We start from the raw sequence: 20,890 nt of genomic DNA, 5'->3' as shown, positions 1-20,890 counted from the left end.
TACCGTATATATACCCTTGTCTAGAAAATAGCATTTTTAAAGCAAAGACTCTCCTTCCTTTTATTATTTACATTATGTTTAGCATTGCAGAGATTCATATTCTAGCCAGTAGGCTCTCCCATTTTATAATTTAAGAAAACAACTATCTTTGTTTCAGATAAAATACATAATGAGAACGGTTCTGGTTTAAGAATGTATTGTTATATTTATTAATCTGGGCAAAAAAATATTTCTAATAGTAGAAAAATAATCCAGGTCCTGAAGTTTCTGCAACATCATCCTATCCTCTTTCAATAAATTTCCCAAGTGAAATAAGATTATGTGTTTGAATTTTCCAATGTTTTCTTTAGCATTTACACTAGTCCTCTTCAAAGACTCATAACTTCTGCAAAACAACCTTGCCTGATGCTTCCATTTCTAGTTCTAAACTAATTACCCTGAAAATTCCATATTCTTCTTTAAACAATGTATACAAGTGCAGTTCTGTGAGTTTGGCTATTCATGACAGTTTTAGCCAGATGAATTGGTTTTTTCTACTGCATCCCAAGATATTTGAAGCATTTCATCCCTAGACTGTTAAAGGTTTTCTTTTACGTTCCCCCCACCCTTCCTTTCTTCTATGTCATCTTCCACATTATCCCCATCCAATGTAACCAACATCAGGCGCCGTCTAACAACACCGACTGCGACGCTCTGTCTTAGTTTTTAAACAGTACTCTATCACCTTTTGCTTGCGTCGTCGCGGTATAATGACACATCGCAAAAAAAAAAAGGCACCGGAAGTTGAAACGAGCAACTAAGCAGGCTGCGACTACCGGTCGAGCCTTTTTCGCGTCCAGTTGCTGGGCTGAATCCGTCGCCATCTGGGCCCATTTGGGTCGTACAGGTGAGAGGCGAATCCTGGAGCTGAGCCCACGACCCTTCGCGCTGCGGAACGCCGGCGTCTTTCTTCCCCGGCAGGTTTAGCTTAGGATGCAGGGTGGGGTTAAGGACCCCTCCTGCCTTTCCTGTGGTGAGGCCCCATGAACCTTCAGAATAGGCCCCATTCAGGCCTTCCTAGATCCTTCGATATTCACGCATTCCCATGCCCCGTTAATAGGCCTCCATAGTAAAAGTTTGGGCCTCGTTTCCTGTTCCCCCTTTTTGTCAACGTCATGATGAAGACCCGGTGCTCCAAAGCAGTAACTCAACTAAGGATAGAACTACTGATGATGATACTGAGAAAGACCCTGGATGTGACATTTACCTCTTTGTTTCCCCGTGTCGGTTAAGAACAGAGCAACCTGGTCTGGTCGTATTTGCTGAGACGTCTAGATTATGACGATCTCTTTCATGTTCATTTGAGTTCATATTCTGAATGGGAAGCGGATCTTTATAAATTGTCAGTACTTACAAATAGCTGCTAAATTGAAGTTGTCTAATCTGTTTAATTTCAAGACTATTTTTCTTTGAAATTGTCATTCAATTTATAGAGAGACAATGCAGCCTGTAGATATGTATGTTACTTTTGTAGGGTAATTGACATTAGTGGCATAATTTACTCCCATGTTGGGGCAAAAAAATAATGTAACCCTCCTAAAAATACATAAAACACTAAACTTGCCATTGGTTCCTCCCAAGAGAAAAGAGGAAACGTTTGACACCAATCATTTTCCTCTCATACAGTAGTATCCCTTATTCCCTCTCAACTGCCTCTGTTCCTTTACAACTCCAAAAAATCTGAACATTTGCTGCCATATATTTCAATAATGTGTTTATTACCTGCTACTGCAGTGACTTTCATTAGATTTTGAGAATCATAAGATAGTATTTCAGCAGAAATTTATCAAAATGAGTTGTGAGAAACTGCTGTATTAAAGAAAAAAATGACCTGGAAATTACATTGTCACTTAAAAAAAGGAGATATCAAATCAGTCTATGTGAAAATAAGGTATTTTATATAAACTGCATAGCAACATAACAAATTAAAAATACTGGAAATAGGTTTAAGAGTCCAGAGAATACAATCTGATCCCAGATTCTGTAAAATATATTAACAGACCTAGGTTGATTAATACATCGTGATTTGGGCATGCACTATGCCCTTGTGTTATATGATGATACTACATTAAGTGTTTTTATATGTTGCAGTGGTTTACTAGGAGTAGGAGCAGTGGTGAAATTCTATTTGTTTTACTACCGGTTCTGTGGGCGTGGCTTGGTGGGAAGGATACTGCAAAATCCCCATTCCCTCCCCACTCCTTGGAGAAGGATATTGCAAAATCTCCATTCCCTCCCCACTCGTTGGAGAAGGATACTGCAAAATCCCTATTCCCTCCCCATTCCTTGGAGAAGGATATTGCAAAATCTCCATTCCCACCCCACACTGGGGCCATACGGAGGTGGTATTTGCCGGTTCTCCGAACTATTCAAAATTTCCACTAGAACCTGTCAGAACCTGCTGAATTTCACCCCTGAGCAGGAGGCATAGCATATCATTTCCAAAGGTTGAACATGAAGCTACCTTGTGGACTTTTATACATATCAGAATAAAAAGAATTCCAAATTATTTCATCATAGTGTTGGACATTTTTTCCATTTGGATTTTGAATAAATTTTATCTTCTGTTGGGATTTAGTAGCTTTTGTGTATTCATTTTGAGTCTAATTTTATTAAACCATCAACATTATTGCTCAAACTGGTGGCCCACTGGTCAGATGTGTCACGTGCAGGCCACGCCTACCCCGGCTCTTCAAAGGCAAAAAATGTCACAATATGTCACAAGGTTTATGCTGTCTATTGTTGTATTTTAACTCCTCCCATCATCTTTTTTGATAGTTATAGAAGATGGCAAAATTTGTCACTCCTGTTGTCCAGGACAACCCATCTGGTTGGGGTCCATGTGCTGTACCGGAGCAATTCAAAGATATGCCTTATCAGCCCTTCAGCAAAGGAGATCGGCTTGGAAAGGTACTTTTATCTGAATCTTTGCACAGAAGTTCTTAAGCGATTTTAACTCATTGTCAGTTTGACAATGTTAGTTGTATTTTTTTAATGTAAATGCTGCTTCGGGCAGTTTGTTTATTATTCAGGAATCTGTATCTTAATTCCTATTAATTCCCTTAATTCCCAGAACAACATCTGAATTGGAATCAAGCTACATAGGAAATAAATTGTAAAATATTACATTTTTTTAAAGTTAACTTTTCTTTCACTCTGGTTTTTCAATATAGCTCAACCTTATGGTTGTATGCTGTTACGGGGAATCTGAATGTTAGAATCAATGATAGACTTTCTCCTAATATTGTTAATATCACCAATGGTGAAATATACTTGGACATACAGTCCAGTAACATTATGAAAAATACAGAATCCTCATCTGTATACAAGATGATAGAATCTAGGTAAAACTTGGCTTAAAACATTTGCTTCTTAAGTATTTAGGGAACTCTGGCAATGTCATTGGTGGCGCATATGTTACTTAAAAAGAAAATACGTTAGACTTAGAGGGTATTGATTCATTGATAACCTGTTACAGCACTAATTCCTAGTATGTTGAAACAAAGCAAGGGGTGTAGTTTAAGTGCAAGGTGATGAATCACAATAAGCGCTTTTGTTGCAATAAACTAACTAAATAAGCACTTTTGTTTAGTATACTTATACTACAACAATTAAAGGTGAAAAAATGAAAGTATACTGACAAAGAGGATACAACCATAATAATATGGGGATACCATTTTTGGCTGCATTCCCCTAGTACATACATTAGTCTTTGTGCTGTCTCTAGAGAAAGCGATCTAGAACTCAGAAATTCAACTGGATTGGGGGATAATTTTAGAGAATGTTGAATTTTTTTTTCAATGATTGTTTCATATAAAGATACTTCTTTTTATTTTGCCTAGGTTGCAGACTGGACTGGAGCTACTTATCAAGATAAGCGATACACAAGTGAGTGAGATAGCACACTTGTCTAAGATTTTAAAAAACATTGTTTTAGGGAATCTGTAAATAAAACTATACATGGGAAGAGAAATACCAAGTGAATAGGCAAGTTTTCAGAAAGAGCAAAAGGATTGATGAAAAAATAATTAATTTAAGATGGATAATGGATATCTCATTGACTCCAAAAAGGTCATTATGTAGAACATAAAAGGGCTTTTGGGAGGGCCAGGACACATACTTTCTCTTCTGAGAAATGCTCATAATGAATATATAACGGTTCAGAATTGGAAGAAATGACAGGTAGAGTCAACAGTTTGAAGTCAAATATTAATTAGTGATATAGGCCAATGATTTCACTTTATTCACCTAAAGTAAATAAAACATAGCCTAACTGGAAAAATAAAATAGGGAAACAACATATCCAGACTAATATTAAATATTTAAAAATTGCAGTCTGTATGCTTACTAACAGTTGAGAATAAGATGAGAAGGTAATAGATAATTTTGTTTTCTTGGTTCAAGAGTCAACTAAGCTGGGCATTGTTCTAGAAAAATAAACAAGATAAATGGTAGGAAGGAAGACAATGAGCAACATAAGATCATGCAGAACAAGTATTCCTATGATAACAATAATTAAAGCAGTGGAATTAAGAAATAATGCACACCTATAAAAGAACATTGAGAAAAAGTGAGAGAAAGGATAAAAATCTTCAAATTAAGGATTTTTAATAAATTACTAAGAATGAGTTTTAGGAAGAGCCAGTCAATCTGTAATCAACAAGCAAGAACCCACGTATGGGGGTTGAATGTCATATGGGTGGATATCATAGGAAGAAAAAAAAATGCTTGGCAAGGTTGAGGGGGAAAAGGTGTACAGTTAGGATAGTAAATGTTTGTCCCCAAGAATCAAACCCAGTCTGGTGCTAATTAAGTAATATAGAGTTGGTGTTGAGCTTATATTTGCTAAAAGACCTCTCTGATTGATTTGGAGCAGCATTATCTTTTTAAGTATTACTTTTCCTCTGCTAAGGCTTCCAGGACATGGACATCATTGTTCTATCATTCCAGAACAGCTAAGCATTTCTGCAAGCCTACATGTCTCCTCAAATGTGTATGACACTAGTACCTCATCTAATGAATAGATTTCTACCAAAGCATGGCATTGGGGTATACAAAACATCGATAGAAGCTATTAATGTATGGTATCTCTGTATTAATCACAATAAAAATAGAATTTATGTTGTACTTGTAGGCTTCAAAACAGACCAGCTTCAATTCATGATCAGCCAGTAAATTTCTTCCACTTGTACTTTTGTTCTTAGTATAGTTTCCCTTATGATTTTTCTCATGTGGTTCTTATTACTAAGATAATTTCAATCCTAGGTCTTCCAAACAATCCAAAACCTGAGCATAAAGCTGATAGTGGTAATTATAAAAAGGTAAAGGTTCCCCTTGCACATATGTGCTAGTCGTTCCCAACTCTAGGGGGCAGTGTTCTGTTTCAAAGCCGAAGAGCCCGTGCTGTCCGAAGACATCTCTGTGGTCATATGGCCGGCATGACTAAATGCCAAAGGCGCACAGAACGCGGTTACCTTCCCACCAAAGTGGCCCCTATGTTTCTACTTGCATTTTTACGTGCTTTCAAACTGCTAGGTTGGCAGAAACTGGGACAAGTAATGGGAGCTCGGTTACGTGGTACCACCAAACTGCCAATCTTTCTGATCGACATGCTCAGCATCTTAGCCACTGAGCGACCGCATCCCTTTGTATTTCTATTGTTAATTACATATATTATATAATATATTAATTATATTATTAATTATAATTATATTTCTAGATAAATATTCGTCCCAGTTTGGAGGAGGAAGTCAATATGCTTACTTCCATGAGGAAGATGAAGCCAGTTTCCAGTTAGTGGACACAACACGAACCCAGAAAACTGCTTACCAGAGGAATCGTATGAGATTTGCACAGGTATGACATTCTCATTAAAGGTTTTACACTTGAATGACTGCTTAGTGGCTTTTTCCCTCCCCCTTCCCCCCTCAAACATACTCTTTTCAAGATATATGCAGAAAATGTTATCTCTTGTCTTCCAGCCTACTAGATAATTTCTTGCTGCAATTTTTGGGAAATGTTTCCTTTTCTCTAACATTGAATTATCTTTTGAAACAAGTTTGAAACTCCCTAAGTGAGGAATGGGCAGCCTGCAGTCTCTAATGTTTAAAATACACATCCATTATACCTCCTAAAGCTCAGTGACATTTCTGACTATATCTAATGCTCTGCAGTGAACATAGTGCAGGTATCATGCAAGTTTGTTGTCCTTTCCCCTGGTTTCCAAGATACTCTAAAATGAATTGCTTATTTTTCCTATTTACACAAATATCTCCTTTCAGAGAAATCTTCGAAGAGACAAGGATCGACGGAACATACTTCAATTCAACCTACAGACTTTGCCTAAAAGTGCCAAGCAGAAGGAGAGGTAATCTTCCTTTGTGGCAGAACAGTTTTGTTTTTGTTTGTAACAGTAACAAGTCAGTTTTTCTGTGAAGCAAATAATTCAGTAAATGAGTTGCTGAGTTCCGCTATGCTGTATTTTGAATTCATCCAGTTGCTGAATTGTTTTTGTATTTGACTATGAATCAAAAATACCATTTGCTTTGTTGTGTTTATTAAACTTGCATTTATACCTTCTCATATCCACCCTTGATCAGTGTACTTTTCAAGTAATTATATTAAAGTTTGCAATCATGGAGTGAAATACCTGTTTTTCACCAAGTATATCTGGGATCAACCATACTCTTTAATTTAGCAGCCTAACTTTTTTATTGTGAATGAAGGATTTGGAATAAGCAACTCCTTTGTCAAAGTCTTCTTATTTAACAAAAATATTATTGATTTTCTGTTACTTCAGAGATAGACTGCGTCTGCAAAAGAAATTTCAGAAGCAGTTTGGAGTGAGACAGAAATGGGACCAAAAATCTCAGGTATGATATTCTCTTTCGTAATGAATTGGGATTGGGGGGGGGGGTGTTTGTATTAAACACTGATGAGTTTTCTCTTTCCTTTTTTCCATCTCCCTATGTTTAATCTGCAGAAGCCACGTGATTCCTCAGTGGAGGTTCGCAGTGACTGGGAGGTGAAGGAGGAGATGGATTTCCCTAGATTAATGAAAATGAGATATTTGGAGGTGTCAGAGCCTCAGGACATGTAAGACTTGGAATTAGCAACACCAACTGAGCTGATCACATTTCCCAGACTATAATTTCTCAAATTCTTAAAGAGTTAAGAATCCCAGACACTTAAAGTACATTTTGTTAGGAAAGGGTGACATATTTTCTTTCTTTCTCTTTCTCTTTCTCTTTCTCTTTCTCTTTCTCTCTCTCTCTCCCTCTCCTTTCTTCCTTCCTTCTCCCTTCTCTCGCTTGCTCCTCTGTATTGCCGTCCTCTTTGCTAATGTACTTGGTTCCTGAATAAGCAACAAATGAAGATTTAATGCATACCATTAATCAAAATCAACAAAACAGAATATTATCCAAGGTATAAAATTATCTGACAACACTAGTTATTTAGACTGGCCCAAAGACCCAATTCCATGATAAGAATTCCCATCATCTTCACATCTCTAAAATGGGGTTTTGCTGTATGAAGATTGAAACTAAACTGATTTGGCAAAGATGGTGCCAGAGGCTAATTCTTTCCAGATTTGTTGGCCACAGTTCCCATGATCATGTTGTTGGAAGTGAGAATTATGTTCTGTCACACATAAAAGATCATGGGTTAGAGAAGGTTATTATAGAAGTGGGATGATAATTTGTGTTTATTCCTTGGATTGGTTGCAGTACAGTTATACAGTACTTACTATTCTGTGATATTTTGGGGAGACTTTCATTTTCTTTAATTTGCAGAGAATGCTGTGGGGGTTTAGAACATTATGACAAAGGTTTTGACCGCATCACCACAAGAAATGAAAGAAATCTTCGTAGCATTAAGCGCATCTTCCATACTGTGACTACCACTGATGATCCAGTCATACGCAAGGTATAGTATCTATTAGTTTAGTTTATATTATTGAATAGAAGACCTTTTAATGGTGCTTTGTTTGGAAAGAAAAATAGATTTTTTTTACCTTTGATAAGACAAGAAACTTACATTATGCTGGGCAAGGCTAAGTAAAATATAGTACCATGTTTTTAGGCAAAAGGCATAGAGTAATTATATAGTTGAATATAGTATAATCCCCTGTCAGAAATTCCATAAAGCCCATTTTCAAAAACTGGTAAAATATTTACAGTATTTGACCTAATTATTAGCGTTGCAGATTTTTTATCTTTACTGGATTTGGGGATAATGATTTGTAGTCATTATACTGATAATAGATGGAAGAATGTATAATTTCTGTGAATGTCAGAGATGGTGAGAAAAAATACAAACTAAACCGCTTATTTGGCAGATGACTAGTTTACTTTCTCATTTCTGTCCTTTCCGGCCAAAATTCTTAAATGTGAAGGTTATAAATATTAGAGTAATATTGAATGTCATATGGGTTAATTGAGGGAAATCAAATGGCACAGTTTTTTCCTTTATTATAGAAAAAAAATATTCTAAAACCTGTTGTTGTTGTTTTTTGCTCTAAATTTGAATTTCTGGAAATGGACAGATAGATCATTAGAAGTAGACGGGATTTCAGCTCATTTTTCTTAATCTGGGTACTACATTCCTATTCTTGCCCATTGTGTCTTTTCTCTGCATATAGCTGGCCAAAACTCAAGGGAACGTATTTGCTACAGATGCTATCTTAGCTACCCTCATGTCTTGCACTCGTTCAGTATATTCCTGGGATATCATAGTCCAAAGAGTTGGATCCAAGCTGTTCTTTGACAAAAGGGACAACTCTGATTTTGGTGAGTCTTTTCGTGTATGTTTGCAGAAAAACAAGATAATAGTGGTGGCCCTGTAACCTACATATGTAAAATGTACCACTCATCACGAAATCTCCAGAACTGTAAAGCCTACAAACTTGAAATTTGGCACGTATGTTCCTCTTGTTCTCTAGGTGCTCGCTAAGAAAGGATTTTTTGAAATGACCATCAGATCATTAGTATTTCTTATACAGTAATTAACATGCTCAGATGCTAAGGAGTTCTACTCCCCCTCCCCACCTGAAAAGAACTCTGTTCTATCTTTCAATTGCCTCACATTCCGTCACCTTAATTCAAATTGGCAGACATTCCACTCCTTCACTCAGGAGTAGTCTGGGGTTCCTTACAGTACTAAATGTCGGTACCTCACCAAAATATCTATACCTTCCACCTATGGAACTGCTTCTAGACTCAAGGCAGTGGGAGTGATATTCCCTTATGTGTTTCAATCCCCAACTATCACTGAGCCAACGGATTGTGAACCAAGTTTCTCCTGCATAGCCCGATCACATAGTTTCGTTGCGAAGCACTGGTAGCCAGCTGGTTCTTTTATATCAAAGGGGTAAACACTGTTTCAGGGGCGGGGGGGGGGATCAAGACTTTCTAGTTCTTATGACTTGCTATCTTAGTGTAATTTAGAGTAATTTTGTATAGGATTGAGATATTAAACTTTCTGACAATAGTTGTGTTTGTCTGTATTCTCAGATCTTCTTACAGTGAGTGAAACTGCTAATGAGCCACCACAAGATGAAGGCAATTCTTTCAACTCACCTCGCAACCTTGCTATGGAAGCCACTTACATCAACCATAACTTCTCTCAGCAATGCTTAAGAATGGTAAGAATAGAACATTTAATTTGCCATAGATTTTTTTAAAAATTTTTAATTAGACGTCACTGGATTCAGTTTGAATCCCGATGAAGTTGTGAACAAATACTCACCATTCTGACATTCCTTGGACTTAGAACTCTTTTAAGCACATTCTAATAATTTCATTGATCTTGTACATCCGCCAAATCTATTGTCTTCCTATTCTTCAATTTCCTTCAAACTTAGTAAGTATAGTTGGGTTGGGGTTTGATCCATGATCTGCTTGCATCACAAGTGTAAAATGCAGCAGAATTTCTGCTTGCTGATCATAATCACAAAAGGACAGCAAGTCCTTTTGATGCAACATAAAGTAACTAGTTCTTCTAATCCATAGCACGCTGTTAGTTTTCCTAAGCCATAATTTGAAGATAATTTACCTTTCACACTTTTTGAGTATCTAGTTTTCATAGGTATATATTATTATCTGGATACACCATTGCCTTAACTATTCTGACTAATGTTGTCATAGAAATATAGCTGCATTTATAGATTCTATGATCTCATCAAAGGTCTTTATTACTTTCCTGCCTAAAATAAATATTCCTTTGTCGTCTTAATATTTAGCATTAACCTGAAACTTTCACCATTCATTTTCCTAACAAGCTGTTCAATGTCTACTTTAGCTAATAAATTAGTATTGTCTGGGTATCTCATTGTGTTTGTGTTTCAGTCTTATCTTTTAATTCCAGGTATACTTTTTGCAGTCTTGCAACTTTTGTATTATATCTGCTGAATATGTTAAATGCAGGGATAATATGCACTCTTATTTACTTTCTTCCCTATTCTGTTTCTCAAAGTACCATTTTTCTAGTAGCTCCTATTCATTATAATTGTTTCTGAGAGACATAATTGTGTGTTCTGTAACCTTAATATGTTCTGCTGTATGGCATGAACTACACTGTCCAATATGGTGCTGTAATCAAATATATAACTATTTTTGATTTGAGATCCAGCAATGTTCATAACAGTTTTCCTGATACAATACAATACAATAGTAGAGTTGGAAGGGACCTTGGAGGTCTTCTAGTCCAACCCCCTGCCTAGGCAGGAAACCCTATACCGTTCCATAATAATGCAAACATGATTTCTTCTGGATTTTATTTTGGAAGTTGCTCTAATTGGATAGATTTTCTCATGCATGTAGAATCATCTCACCATTATAATTCCCCCTATCCTTTCCACCTCACTGGCAGCAGTGATCTTACCAGCACCTCCAGTTCCCAGCTTATTGCTCTAAAGGATATTGGCTATAATGACTATACAGGTAGTCCTCAACTTGGGACCACAATTGAGTCCAAAATTCATGTTGCTAAGTGAGAAATTTATTAAGTGAATTTTGCCTCATTTTACAACTTTTGTTGCCTCATTTGCTAAGTGAATCACTGCAGTTGTTAAATTAGTAATGTAGTTGTTAAGTGAAACTGGTTTCCCCATTGACTTTGCTTGTCAGAAAGTCGCAAAAAGTGATCACATGACCCCAGGAGATGGCAACCATCATAAATATGAGTCAGTTGTCAAGCATCTGAATTTTGATCATGTGACCATGGGGATGTTGCAACGGTCATAAGTGTGAAAAATGGTCCTAAGTCACATTTTTCAGCTGTTGTAACTTCAAACAATCACTAAAAGAACTGTTGTAAGTCAAAGACTACCTGTATTTGCAACTTAACCAGGTGGAGGTTTTGCTATGCTTACCAAGAAAACGCTTATCCTGTAGTACTCCAATTAAACATGCAAAAAATAGATTAAGAACTATTATTTCTGCTTTTATAAGCTCTTCCGTTTTTTTTCTTAGAGCTATTAATATTTACTGAGCAAGACCAGAGAAATAGTAGTCCTTCATTTATTACCACAATTAGGGCTGGAACTTAACATAGTTAAATAATGTTGTCATTAAGTGAGTTATGCCCAATTTTACAATCTTTTTGCCATAGTTAAGTGAGTCTCCATGATCGTTAAGTGAATCATATAATCATTAAGCAAATCTGGTTTCCTTAACTGCTTTTTGGAAGCCCCCTGGAGATCATGTGATGCCAAGATGCTGCGATTGTTCTAAATACAACCTGGTTGGCAAATGACCAGATTTTGATCACATGACTTTAGAGATGCTGTGATGTTCACAAGTGTGAGCATCAATTGTCACTTTTTTCTTTTTCTTTTTTTTTAATAGTTTTTATTAAACATTTTTACCTTTAAAAACAAAAAAAAAGATGCAACAAAGAAGAAAAAGAAAAAAACAAGACAAACATAACTGTATAAAATAGTTATACAGCCTTCTGTATCCACATTCATGTTTAGCCTTTGTAGTTCACCATTCTACATTGCCTTCCTATTGGTTTTAACTTCTATAATCTTGTAATAATAGTTGTACTAACACTTGTAATAGTATTAATTGTTCATATCGCCATTACATTTACAATGTGGTCAGTACTTTTGATTCAATACTAGTTTGGGGGGGGGGGAAACCACAAATAAAGACTTCTATTTCCTGTTTCGGCTTTTGTTTTCTAGCCATTTATAAATTCTATTCTATATTTTATAGAATCTTCACTTTTTTCATTGCTGTTGTAATTTCAAATAGTCATTAAACAAATGGTTGTAAGTCAGGGACTATCTGCGTTCTGGTGTGGATTTCAACATGTAATGAAATCCACACAGTGACACCCTAAAGCTATTATGCTGTTCGTGGAAAGATTGATAAAGAAGCAGTAACTAAAATTTTGTAATTCCAAAATGGAATTCCTTATGAAGCAACCATGACTATCTTGATCGTATACTTATTGCTGTTGGATCACATTTCTGCATGTCATTTTTTAACAGGGGAAAGAAAAATACACATTTCCCAATCCAAACCCATTTGTGGAAGATGACATGGATAAGAATGAGGTTGCTTCTGTTGCATATCGGTACGTGCTTCTAGCTCATTGATAGGATTTGATTTTTTTTAATTCTATACATATTACAGTTTTCATTGAAACTCGTCATTTGAATAAACAGCTGTTATGCCATTGAAATAGCAAAACTCTTGGATTGTAGGTATCGAAGATGGAAGTTGGGAGATGACATTGATCTGATAGTACGTTGTGAGCACGATGGAGTGATGATTGGAGCCAATGGAGAAGTATCATTCATCAACATTAAAACACTGAATGAATGGGATTCAAGGGTAAGAAAAAATAAGTGGCTCAGCATGTTGGCTGAGGTAATGATCAAAATAAAAAGTGATTCATGTATATACTCTGATTATATGATTATACTGATTATATGAGAAGAGCATTACAGTTATTTTGTATAGACAGTATTTGTGCTGGTTAATCTTTTCATTATGATTACTTACGAATGTGAACGTTCTCCATTTCCTTTTTATCTTCATCTTGATTATCTAACCACCACTGGTTGGCCTACCATACTATTGCCTTTCTCTTGTCATGCCAACCAGGTTCATTGAGCGTTGTTTGTTGAGCATTAAATATTGAATCAACTAATTTGTATATTTACATTTTATGCAAAGCATAGGTTGAGTGCTAAATGAAAAACAAAAGAATGATAGTTTAGAACAGTGATGGCGAACCTATGGCACACGTGCCACAAGCGGCACGTGGAGCCATTTGTCAGGGCACGCGAGGCGCATGCGCGCTGGCCAGCTGAGTTCACCTATTTAAAAGCTATTTTTCGCCTTCCCCAGGCTCCAGAGGCTTTATAGGAGCCCGGGGAGGGTGAAAAGAGCCCCCCGCCCCCCGGAGGCTTCAGGGACCGTCCCTGAAGCCTTCGGAGCGCTTAAAACGACCCTCCGAGCAACCCGGAAGTCACTCCGGGGGGTCGGGGGAGGCTCCTTTCGCCCTCCCCAGGCTCCTATAAAGCCCCTGGAGCCTGGGGAGGGCGAAAAAAGCATGTAAAAATGGGGGGGGTCGTGCGTTGTGTGCGCATGCGCACTGGGGGGGTCGCGCATTGCATTATGGGTGTGGCACGCCCGCACTCGATCCCCCTGCGCTCCCCCCACTTCTGGCACGTGAGCCAAAAAAGGTTCGCCATCACTGGTTTAGAATGATGCTCCCTTCTTTCTTTGCTGCCAACCATGCCGAGTTACATGGGTTTGCATGATGTCGTCACATTTATAACCTGCTTGTAAATTACCATAATACGGTATGGTATAATTGAAAATCCAATATGCTTGCATATTTTTCTAGCATTGTAATGGAGTAGATTGGCGTCAGAAACTGGATTCCCAGCGAGGAGCTGTGATTGCCACTGAACTGAAAAATAATAGTTACAAACTTGCTCGTTGGACTACTTGTGCATTGCTGGCTGGATCAGAATATCTTAAATTGGGGTAAGATTAAAAATATATATATTTAAAAGGGGGTGTTGTCTGGTGTACAAAGGGGAAACTACGTCTTTAGGAAGACGTTTAGAATTTCAGCAACCTCTCTTAACAATAGTTTTCCAAGAAGTAGTAGTTTATAAATTCTAGGTCTTTCAGTGACTTCTGATGCTTTTGACTACAGCATCCTTCTGGACTGTGGGGGAGGATCAGGGGTTGGAAGCACAATCTTATGGTGATCCTGCTCTGACATGAAGCTGAACCTCCAAACATTTGGTTATGGAATCCAGGTTCAGACCTGAAACTGCTGAGAAGGATCATCTACTGGTTTGGGATGAAGTATCATTAATATGTAGACAATTCAATTATATATCTTTACCTCAGGCTCATTGAAGATGATGTAGAACTCTTGACCCAGTGTCTGGAGGCTCTTAGGGTAAAATCTGGCTTGGACACCTTGATTCAGAGACAAACTGATTCTAGGATTCTTATACTCTTCTGGAAAGAGTAGTCTCAGCTAGACTAGTGATTAAGGCACCATGCTAGAAAGTAGGAGTCTGTGAGTTTGTCCTGTCTTAGCCATGAAAGCCAGCTAGATGACTTTGGCCAGTCACACACTCTCAGTCCAATCCATCTCGCAAGGTTGCTATTTGGGAGGAAAATAGGAAAAGAAAGATGTGTTGGATATGTTCACTGCCTTGAGTTATTTGCAAAAAATTAAGGTGATACAAATAAATAATCTAGGGTCGTCCTGGCCTTATGGGTCCTTCAAAAGCAGGTGGAGATCATAGTCAAGAAGACTGTTGCACAGGTGTATCAGCTGTAACCTTACTAGAAACAGAACACAGCAAAGTTGTGTCTGTATTGTCAATTCAGTTATTGATAATCTTAGAATATGTAATGCTATATACAGAAGAAATGCTACTGATACAGTGATACTATAGTGATGAATTAAGGGCTGATTGGGTTTTAGATGCAACTAGCAGTTAATAGTCTGTTAGTAGCCATACTGAATTAGCTGAGTCAAATAATCATTAACCTTGAAATCTTCCTTTTTTCTAGTAGGTTGGACTACATTGTTGCACTTTTTAACTTTTGTCTCTTCATCCTTCCTTAGATATGTCTCCCGATACCATGTGAAAGATTCTTCACGCCATGTGATTCTGGGCACACAGCAGTTCAAACCTAATGAATTTGCAAGCCAAATTAATTTAATCATGGAGAACGCCTGGGGCATTCTGCGCTGTGTCATTGACATATGTATGAAACTAGATGAGGGCAAGTACCTTATCTTGAAGGATCCCAACAAGCAAGTTATCCGGGTTTATAGCCTGCCTGATGGCACCTTCAGCTCTGATGAAGATGAAGATGAGGAGGAGGAGGAAGAGGAGGAAGAAGGTAATTATTTTGGAAGACTGCTAGATAAATCACTACTCTTAAACTTACTTTCACAACCAAAACTTAACCCATCTGACTAGAATAGCCTTCAGTGATGTAGCAGTTACTACTTTCAACTGATATTTGCTACCCTCACCTTCTGTCTCTCAACCAGAATTAAAATAGCAAAGCCAAAAGAAGCAAAATGCATCCTAATTTTGCTACAGGAAATACTAGTACACATTAAGCCATGTTATGGTATCCATATTGTAGAGCCCCAGGTCTTCTGTAGCACATTAATAGACACATACCCTTCAAAAATATTTGTTTAAAATAGTATTTGTACCATTTTTTTAAAGGTTGGACTAGATAAATGCTTAGATAAAAAGAATTACATTTTAAAGATTAAGTGTAAAGAATGTAAAGTGGGTAGCTCATCCAAAAGGGAGATTGAATCTCAGAGAAAAATAGCTTTGAAAGAAATTGGGCACAATTTGAGCAGATTCAGAATAAAAACTCTTAATATATTCTGAGTAGTAGTTCTCTTGCAGAATTCTCAGTATATTGAGGTTCTTCTTCATCCTGGAATAATTCATCCACAGTTTGGAAGGGGCTAAATCACTTTATTTTCCACATCTAGCTGCTGCTTTTGGATGTTTCAGAGAATAAATGTCTCAACCCTTCCTTATTGCTGAATATCTTAGGGATAGAAGTTGTATTTTCTTGGAGATTTAGCAAGCTAGCTAGCCAACCCACATTTTGGTACTATTAAATGCCAAAGTTTAGGTTACTTACAAAAAATAAATACCTTAAATAAAATAGTAACAGAAAATCTCTCTTAAAAACAAAAAAAATAATACAAACTTTCATATTATCAAAGCATATTAATGTGTTTTCATATAATGATCTTTGGAAGCTTGCCTTGCTAGAGGTGCCTGTTTGAGATACATCCAATTAAGGCTGTAGTTTGTAAAAGTCTTATTTCAAAATAAGTTATTTGAGAGGCTAATTTCCATCATTCTACTACCAGCCTCTTTTACATGATAAAATTATTCATAGCATGCTGTATCAGTATATTGGATTATATATTTTGCAGAATTTAGTCCATTAATTAAAAAGGGTTAAATTAAGCTATTATCCAAAGTGGAACAGCATCCTGTGATTTTCAAATAGTACATGGGAAATAAATAATTAATAGAATCTAGGTACATTCAGTATGGTATCTAGTTTCCTTAGTCAAGAATTTAAAGAATGTGTATGGCACTGAATATTGTTGAGAAGCAGCCAGCCTGACAAGTAGGAGGGATAAGTGCAGAACTAGTCTAGAATCACTGCACAACTGTAAATTTATTTATTTATTATTTATTTCTTGGATTTCTAGACCGCCCCCTCTCCCAAAAAGGGACTCGGGGCGGTGTACAGTCAATGCAGATAAAAATACAATCATAAAACAATTAAATACATTTGGATGGAGGAGATAGGCTGTACAAGAAATAAATATATTCTAAAACCCTAAAAACATCCCCAATTAAAAACCCAAACCCAATTAAAATAAATCCCCGGGAGGTAAAACTAAGAAAGTGCCAGGCCAGCTGATTGAAATAGGTGAGTCTTTAACTTTTGACGGAAGGAACGGAGGTTGGTGGTGGTTCGAATGTCGGGGGGGAGGTCATTCCAGAGGGTTGGGCCCATCACAGAGAAGGACCTACTCCTAGGTGTCGCCCGCTGACACTGCCTAGCGGACGGCACCAGGAGGAGTCCCTCCCTGTGTGAGCGAATAGGTCGCAGGGACGTGTGTGGTAGGATACGATCCTGCAGATATCTAGGTCCTATGCCATGGAGCGCTTTAAAGATGGTGATCAATACCTTGAAACGCACCCGAAAGGCCACAGGTAGCCAGTGCAGCTCGCGCAGGAGCGGTGTTACGTGGGAGTAACGTGTACTCCCCATGATAACCCGCGCGGCTGCGTTCTGAACTAGCTGCAGTCTCCGGATGCGTCCCAAGGGAAGCCCCATGTAGAGGGCATTGCAGTAGTCCAGGCGAGACGTCACCAGCGCATGAGTGACCGTGCGCAGGGTACTCCGGTCCAGTAGGGGGCGCAATTGGCGCACCAGGCGAACCTGGTGGAACGCCCCCCTTGCCACGGCTGCCACATGGTCCTCCAGTGACAGCTGGGCATCAAGGAGGACGCCCAAATTGCGCGCCCACTCCACAGGGGACAGTTGTTCGCCCCCTATGGCCAGCGATGGTGTCAGCTGGCTGAACCGAGGTGCCGGTACCCATAGCCACTCGGTCTTGGAGGGGTTGAGTTTGAGTCTGTTGTCCCCCATCCAGACCCTGACGGCTTCCAAACACCGGGACATCACTTCGATAGCCTCGTTGGGGTGGTTTGGGGTTGAAATGTACAGCTGAGTGTCATCAGCGTACAGGTGGTACTCAACCCCAAAGCCACGGATGATCTCACCCAGTGGCTTCACATATGCGTTGAACAGGAGAGGCGAGAGGACCGACCCCTGCGGCACCCCACAAGTGAGTGGCCTCAGGGACGACCTCTGCCCCCCTGTCAACACACATTGCTTCCGGTCGGAGAGGTAGGAGCCGAACCACCGCAGAACGGTGCCTCCGACTCCCATCCCCTCCAACCGGCGCAATAGGATACCATGGTCAATGGTATCAAAAGCCGCCGAGAGGTCTAATAGGACCAGGATAGAGGAACAACCCCTATCTCTGGCCCTCCAGAGATCATCAACTAACGCGACCAAGGCTGTCTCAGTGCTGTGCCCGGGTCGGAAGCCGGACTGGCGTGGGTCTAGATAGTCGGATTCGTCCAGGTGTCGTGGAAACTGCTGCGCCACCACATTCTCAACAACCTTCGCCAAGAAGGGGAGGTTGGAGACTGGACGGTAATTAGCTAGCTCCATTGGGTCGAGCGAAGGTCTCTTGAGCAAGGGTCTCACCACCGCCTCTTTCAAGGCGGTTGGTAAGTAACCCTCACCCAATGAGGCGTTCACCAGGTCCAGAAGCCAGCCTCGTGTCACCTCCCAGGCTGCCAGTATCAGCCAGGAGGGGCACGGGTCCATTGAACATGTGGTGGGTCGTAGCCGTCCACGCAACCTGTCCAAATCCTCGGGGGCAACAGAGTCAAACTCCTCCCAGAATGGTCTCTCAAGACTCGCTGTTGACGGCTCGTCTGGTCCACTGACGGAGGTCCATCCGCTCCGGATCTGATCGATTTTGTCCTGAAGATATTCCCCAAACTCCTCTGCTCTTCCCTGTAAGGGTGTCTCTCGCGTCCTCTGCGATAAAAGGGAGCAGGTCACCCGAAACAGGGCGGCAGGGCGGTTATCCGCGGACGCAATAAGGGCAGCACAATGTCTACGCTTGGCCGCTCTTATTGCCACAAGGTAAGTCCGCAAATAGGCTCTTACCTGTGTTCGGTCAGATTCGGAGCGTGAGGACCTCCACCTGCTCTCTAGACGTCTCCTGTGGCGCTTCATCACCCTTAGCTCCTCAGTAAACCAAGGAGCCCGGGTGGGTCGATGCCGCAGGAGAGGTCGCAAAGGCGCAACCCGGTCCAAGGCCCCAGTCGTCGCCCTATTCCAGGCAGTCACTAGGTCCTCGGAGCGGGAGCGGGACAAGGCTACAGGTATTGGCCCAAGCTCCGTCTGGAATCTATCCGATTCCATCAGGTGCCTGGGGCGGTACCAGCTTGTAGAGTCTGGTTCCGCCTCCTCGCGGTGGGGGATAGCGCCAGGGAAGTCCAGCCGGAGGGATGAGTGGTCTGACCATGACAGGGGCGTGATGACTAAGTCCCCTATTCCCAGATCACTCGTCCACTGTTCAGATACAAAAATGAGGTCCAGTGTGTGGCCCCCTTCGTGAGTGGCGCCCTGCACTAATTGGGTCAGGTCCATGGCCATCATGGAAGCCATGAACTCCCGAGCCACCTCGGAAGCCGCTCCCGTTGACGGCAAGTTGAAGTCCCCCATGACCAAAAGTCTGGGAGTCTCAACTGCCGTCGCTGAGATTAGCTCGAGGAGCTCGGGCAGGGCTGCTGATGCATAGCGAGGAGCCAAGTAAAAAGAGCCAGAACCAGAATTGGCCCCTCCCTAAATTCCTTGGTGCCCTATCTACTTTCAGGTATCAAGTAGTTAGCTTGAACTCTGCACGTGTGGATCTGGTTCTTCATACCTGACAATATTAATCATTTTTTTAAAAAACCAGTTCTATCTTTGTCTTTTCTGATTTCAGCTGTATATAAACAATTGGGGAAATTTCAGAAGTTTTTGCTAAAACCTTTGCTGCCATTTGATTGTCAAATGATTGATGAGGGTTTCTACTGTACAGAAAGTTATTATCTGTACATACAGAAATTAATACTGTGGAATATATGCAAACGGCAAAAATTAAGGCTTTTTTGTCTGTGGCTGGGGATAGAAAGACATTTTCCATTCTGATCTGTTCTTTGTGTTGCAGAAGAAGAGACCTGAACTTTACAACCAGGCATTTAGGGTCAACAGCATCTTGAAGGTCATTCGACTTTTTATTCTTCAAGGATGGATCAGAGCTGAATCTGGACCTTGTTTGGCTAGACCTTAAGAAATAAAAAAATCATAATCTTGATAAATGTGTCCTTTTGTCTTATTACTACATCTAAGTACCATGTTTCCTCAAGAATAAGACCTACCCAGAAAATAAGCCCTAGCCCGATTTTTAAAGTGTGCGCCTAATATAAGCCCTTCCCAAAAATAAGCCCTAGTAAAGATCGTCATCAGCCCAGAGGGGTGGGTATGGCCGGCAGCAGCCTGCACAGTACAGGTGAATTGATTAACCAGTCCAAGCAGCAGGTGGAGGCAGGCGATCCCGATGTGCTGTGCAGGCCACAAGAAAGCCAAGAAGTGGGCCAGAGCAGGCGGGTTTTTTTCGGTTTCACAATAAAGTCTAAGGATTCCAATCAGCAATAAATGTAGACATATCTTTGATCATATTAAATATTTAGCCATCTCAGCAAGTTCCATCATTTTCACCAACCATTATTTCATTGTGAATTGTCCATCTTTGTGCATGGAATAATCTCACTACAGTAATTTGTGCATGAAAGCATGCTTCATTTGTATATAGAAATGAAGGATCCTTTACTGGAGAAATACTTCTAAAAAGTCAAATGATAGAATTTAGGAAAAGGTTTGCATTTTGGTTTTTGCAGTTGAGATTGCAGCATTTCTTTATTTGTGTTGTGGTTTTTATCTTACTAAGTAAGCAATTTAAATAAGCATTTGTTGAATAATCCCAATAGGTTCACATATATCAAACATAAGCCACTTTATAAGTATGGTATGTGAGCCACCACTCATGTTTGACCAAAGCTACAAATTATAGCGAAAGGAGATGCCTCAGACTTTAATCATTGGACATAGTTCCTAAAAGTACCACAAACTTTTTAAGAGCAAGGACAATTTCTAGACCAAATAAAGGT

At 39.5% G+C, this 20,890-nt stretch overlaps 1 protein-coding gene across 2 annotated transcripts; it reads left to right on the top strand.

Annotated features, from left to right (window-relative positions):
- The first annotated feature begins 744 nt into the window (after nt 1-744).
- On the top strand, nt 745-20,041 carry EIF3D (eukaryotic translation initiation factor 3 subunit D). 2 transcript variants are annotated; one of them, XM_081957656.1, is made up of 15 exons: nt 745-886; nt 2,818-2,949; nt 3,882-3,927; nt 5,759-5,895; nt 6,321-6,406; nt 6,839-6,911; nt 7,022-7,134; nt 7,833-7,965; nt 8,681-8,828; nt 9,552-9,682; nt 12,536-12,621; nt 12,752-12,881; nt 13,903-14,045; nt 15,154-15,434; nt 19,891-20,041. In XM_081957656.1, the coding sequence occupies exons 2-15, from the start codon at nt 2,827-2,829 to the stop codon at nt 19,902-19,904; spliced, it is 1,644 nt and encodes a 547-aa protein (XP_081813782.1). In that variant the 5' UTR covers nt 745-886; nt 2,818-2,826; the 3' UTR covers nt 19,905-20,041. The 2 variants fall into 2 exon arrangements, with proteins under 2 accessions (XP_081813782.1, XP_081813783.1); XM_081957657.1 differs by having other exon boundaries at nt 787-886; nt 2,824-2,949.
- Nucleotides 20,042-20,890: the final 849 nt, after the last annotated feature.

This window comes from Natrix helvetica, assembly GCF_964273705.1.
Source record: "Natrix helvetica genome assembly, chromosome: 6".
In the NCBI taxonomy this organism is placed as follows: domain Eukaryota; kingdom Metazoa; phylum Chordata; class Lepidosauria; order Squamata; family Natricidae; genus Natrix; species Natrix helvetica.
This window is presented reverse-complemented; position numbering and strand designations above follow the sequence as displayed.

Coding starts and splice junctions, on each gene's coding strand:
- EIF3D (XM_081957656.1), top strand. CDS start 2,827: ATGGCAAAATTTGTCACTCCTGTTGTCCAGGACAACCCATCTGGTTGG. Junction 3,928..5,758: donor TCAAGATAAGCGATACACAA/GTGAGTGAGATA, acceptor TTATATTTCTAG/ATAAATATTCGTCCCAGTTT. Junction 8,829..9,551: donor AAGGGACAACTCTGATTTTG/GTGAGTCTTTTC, acceptor CTGTATTCTCAG/ATCTTCTTACAGTGAGTGAA.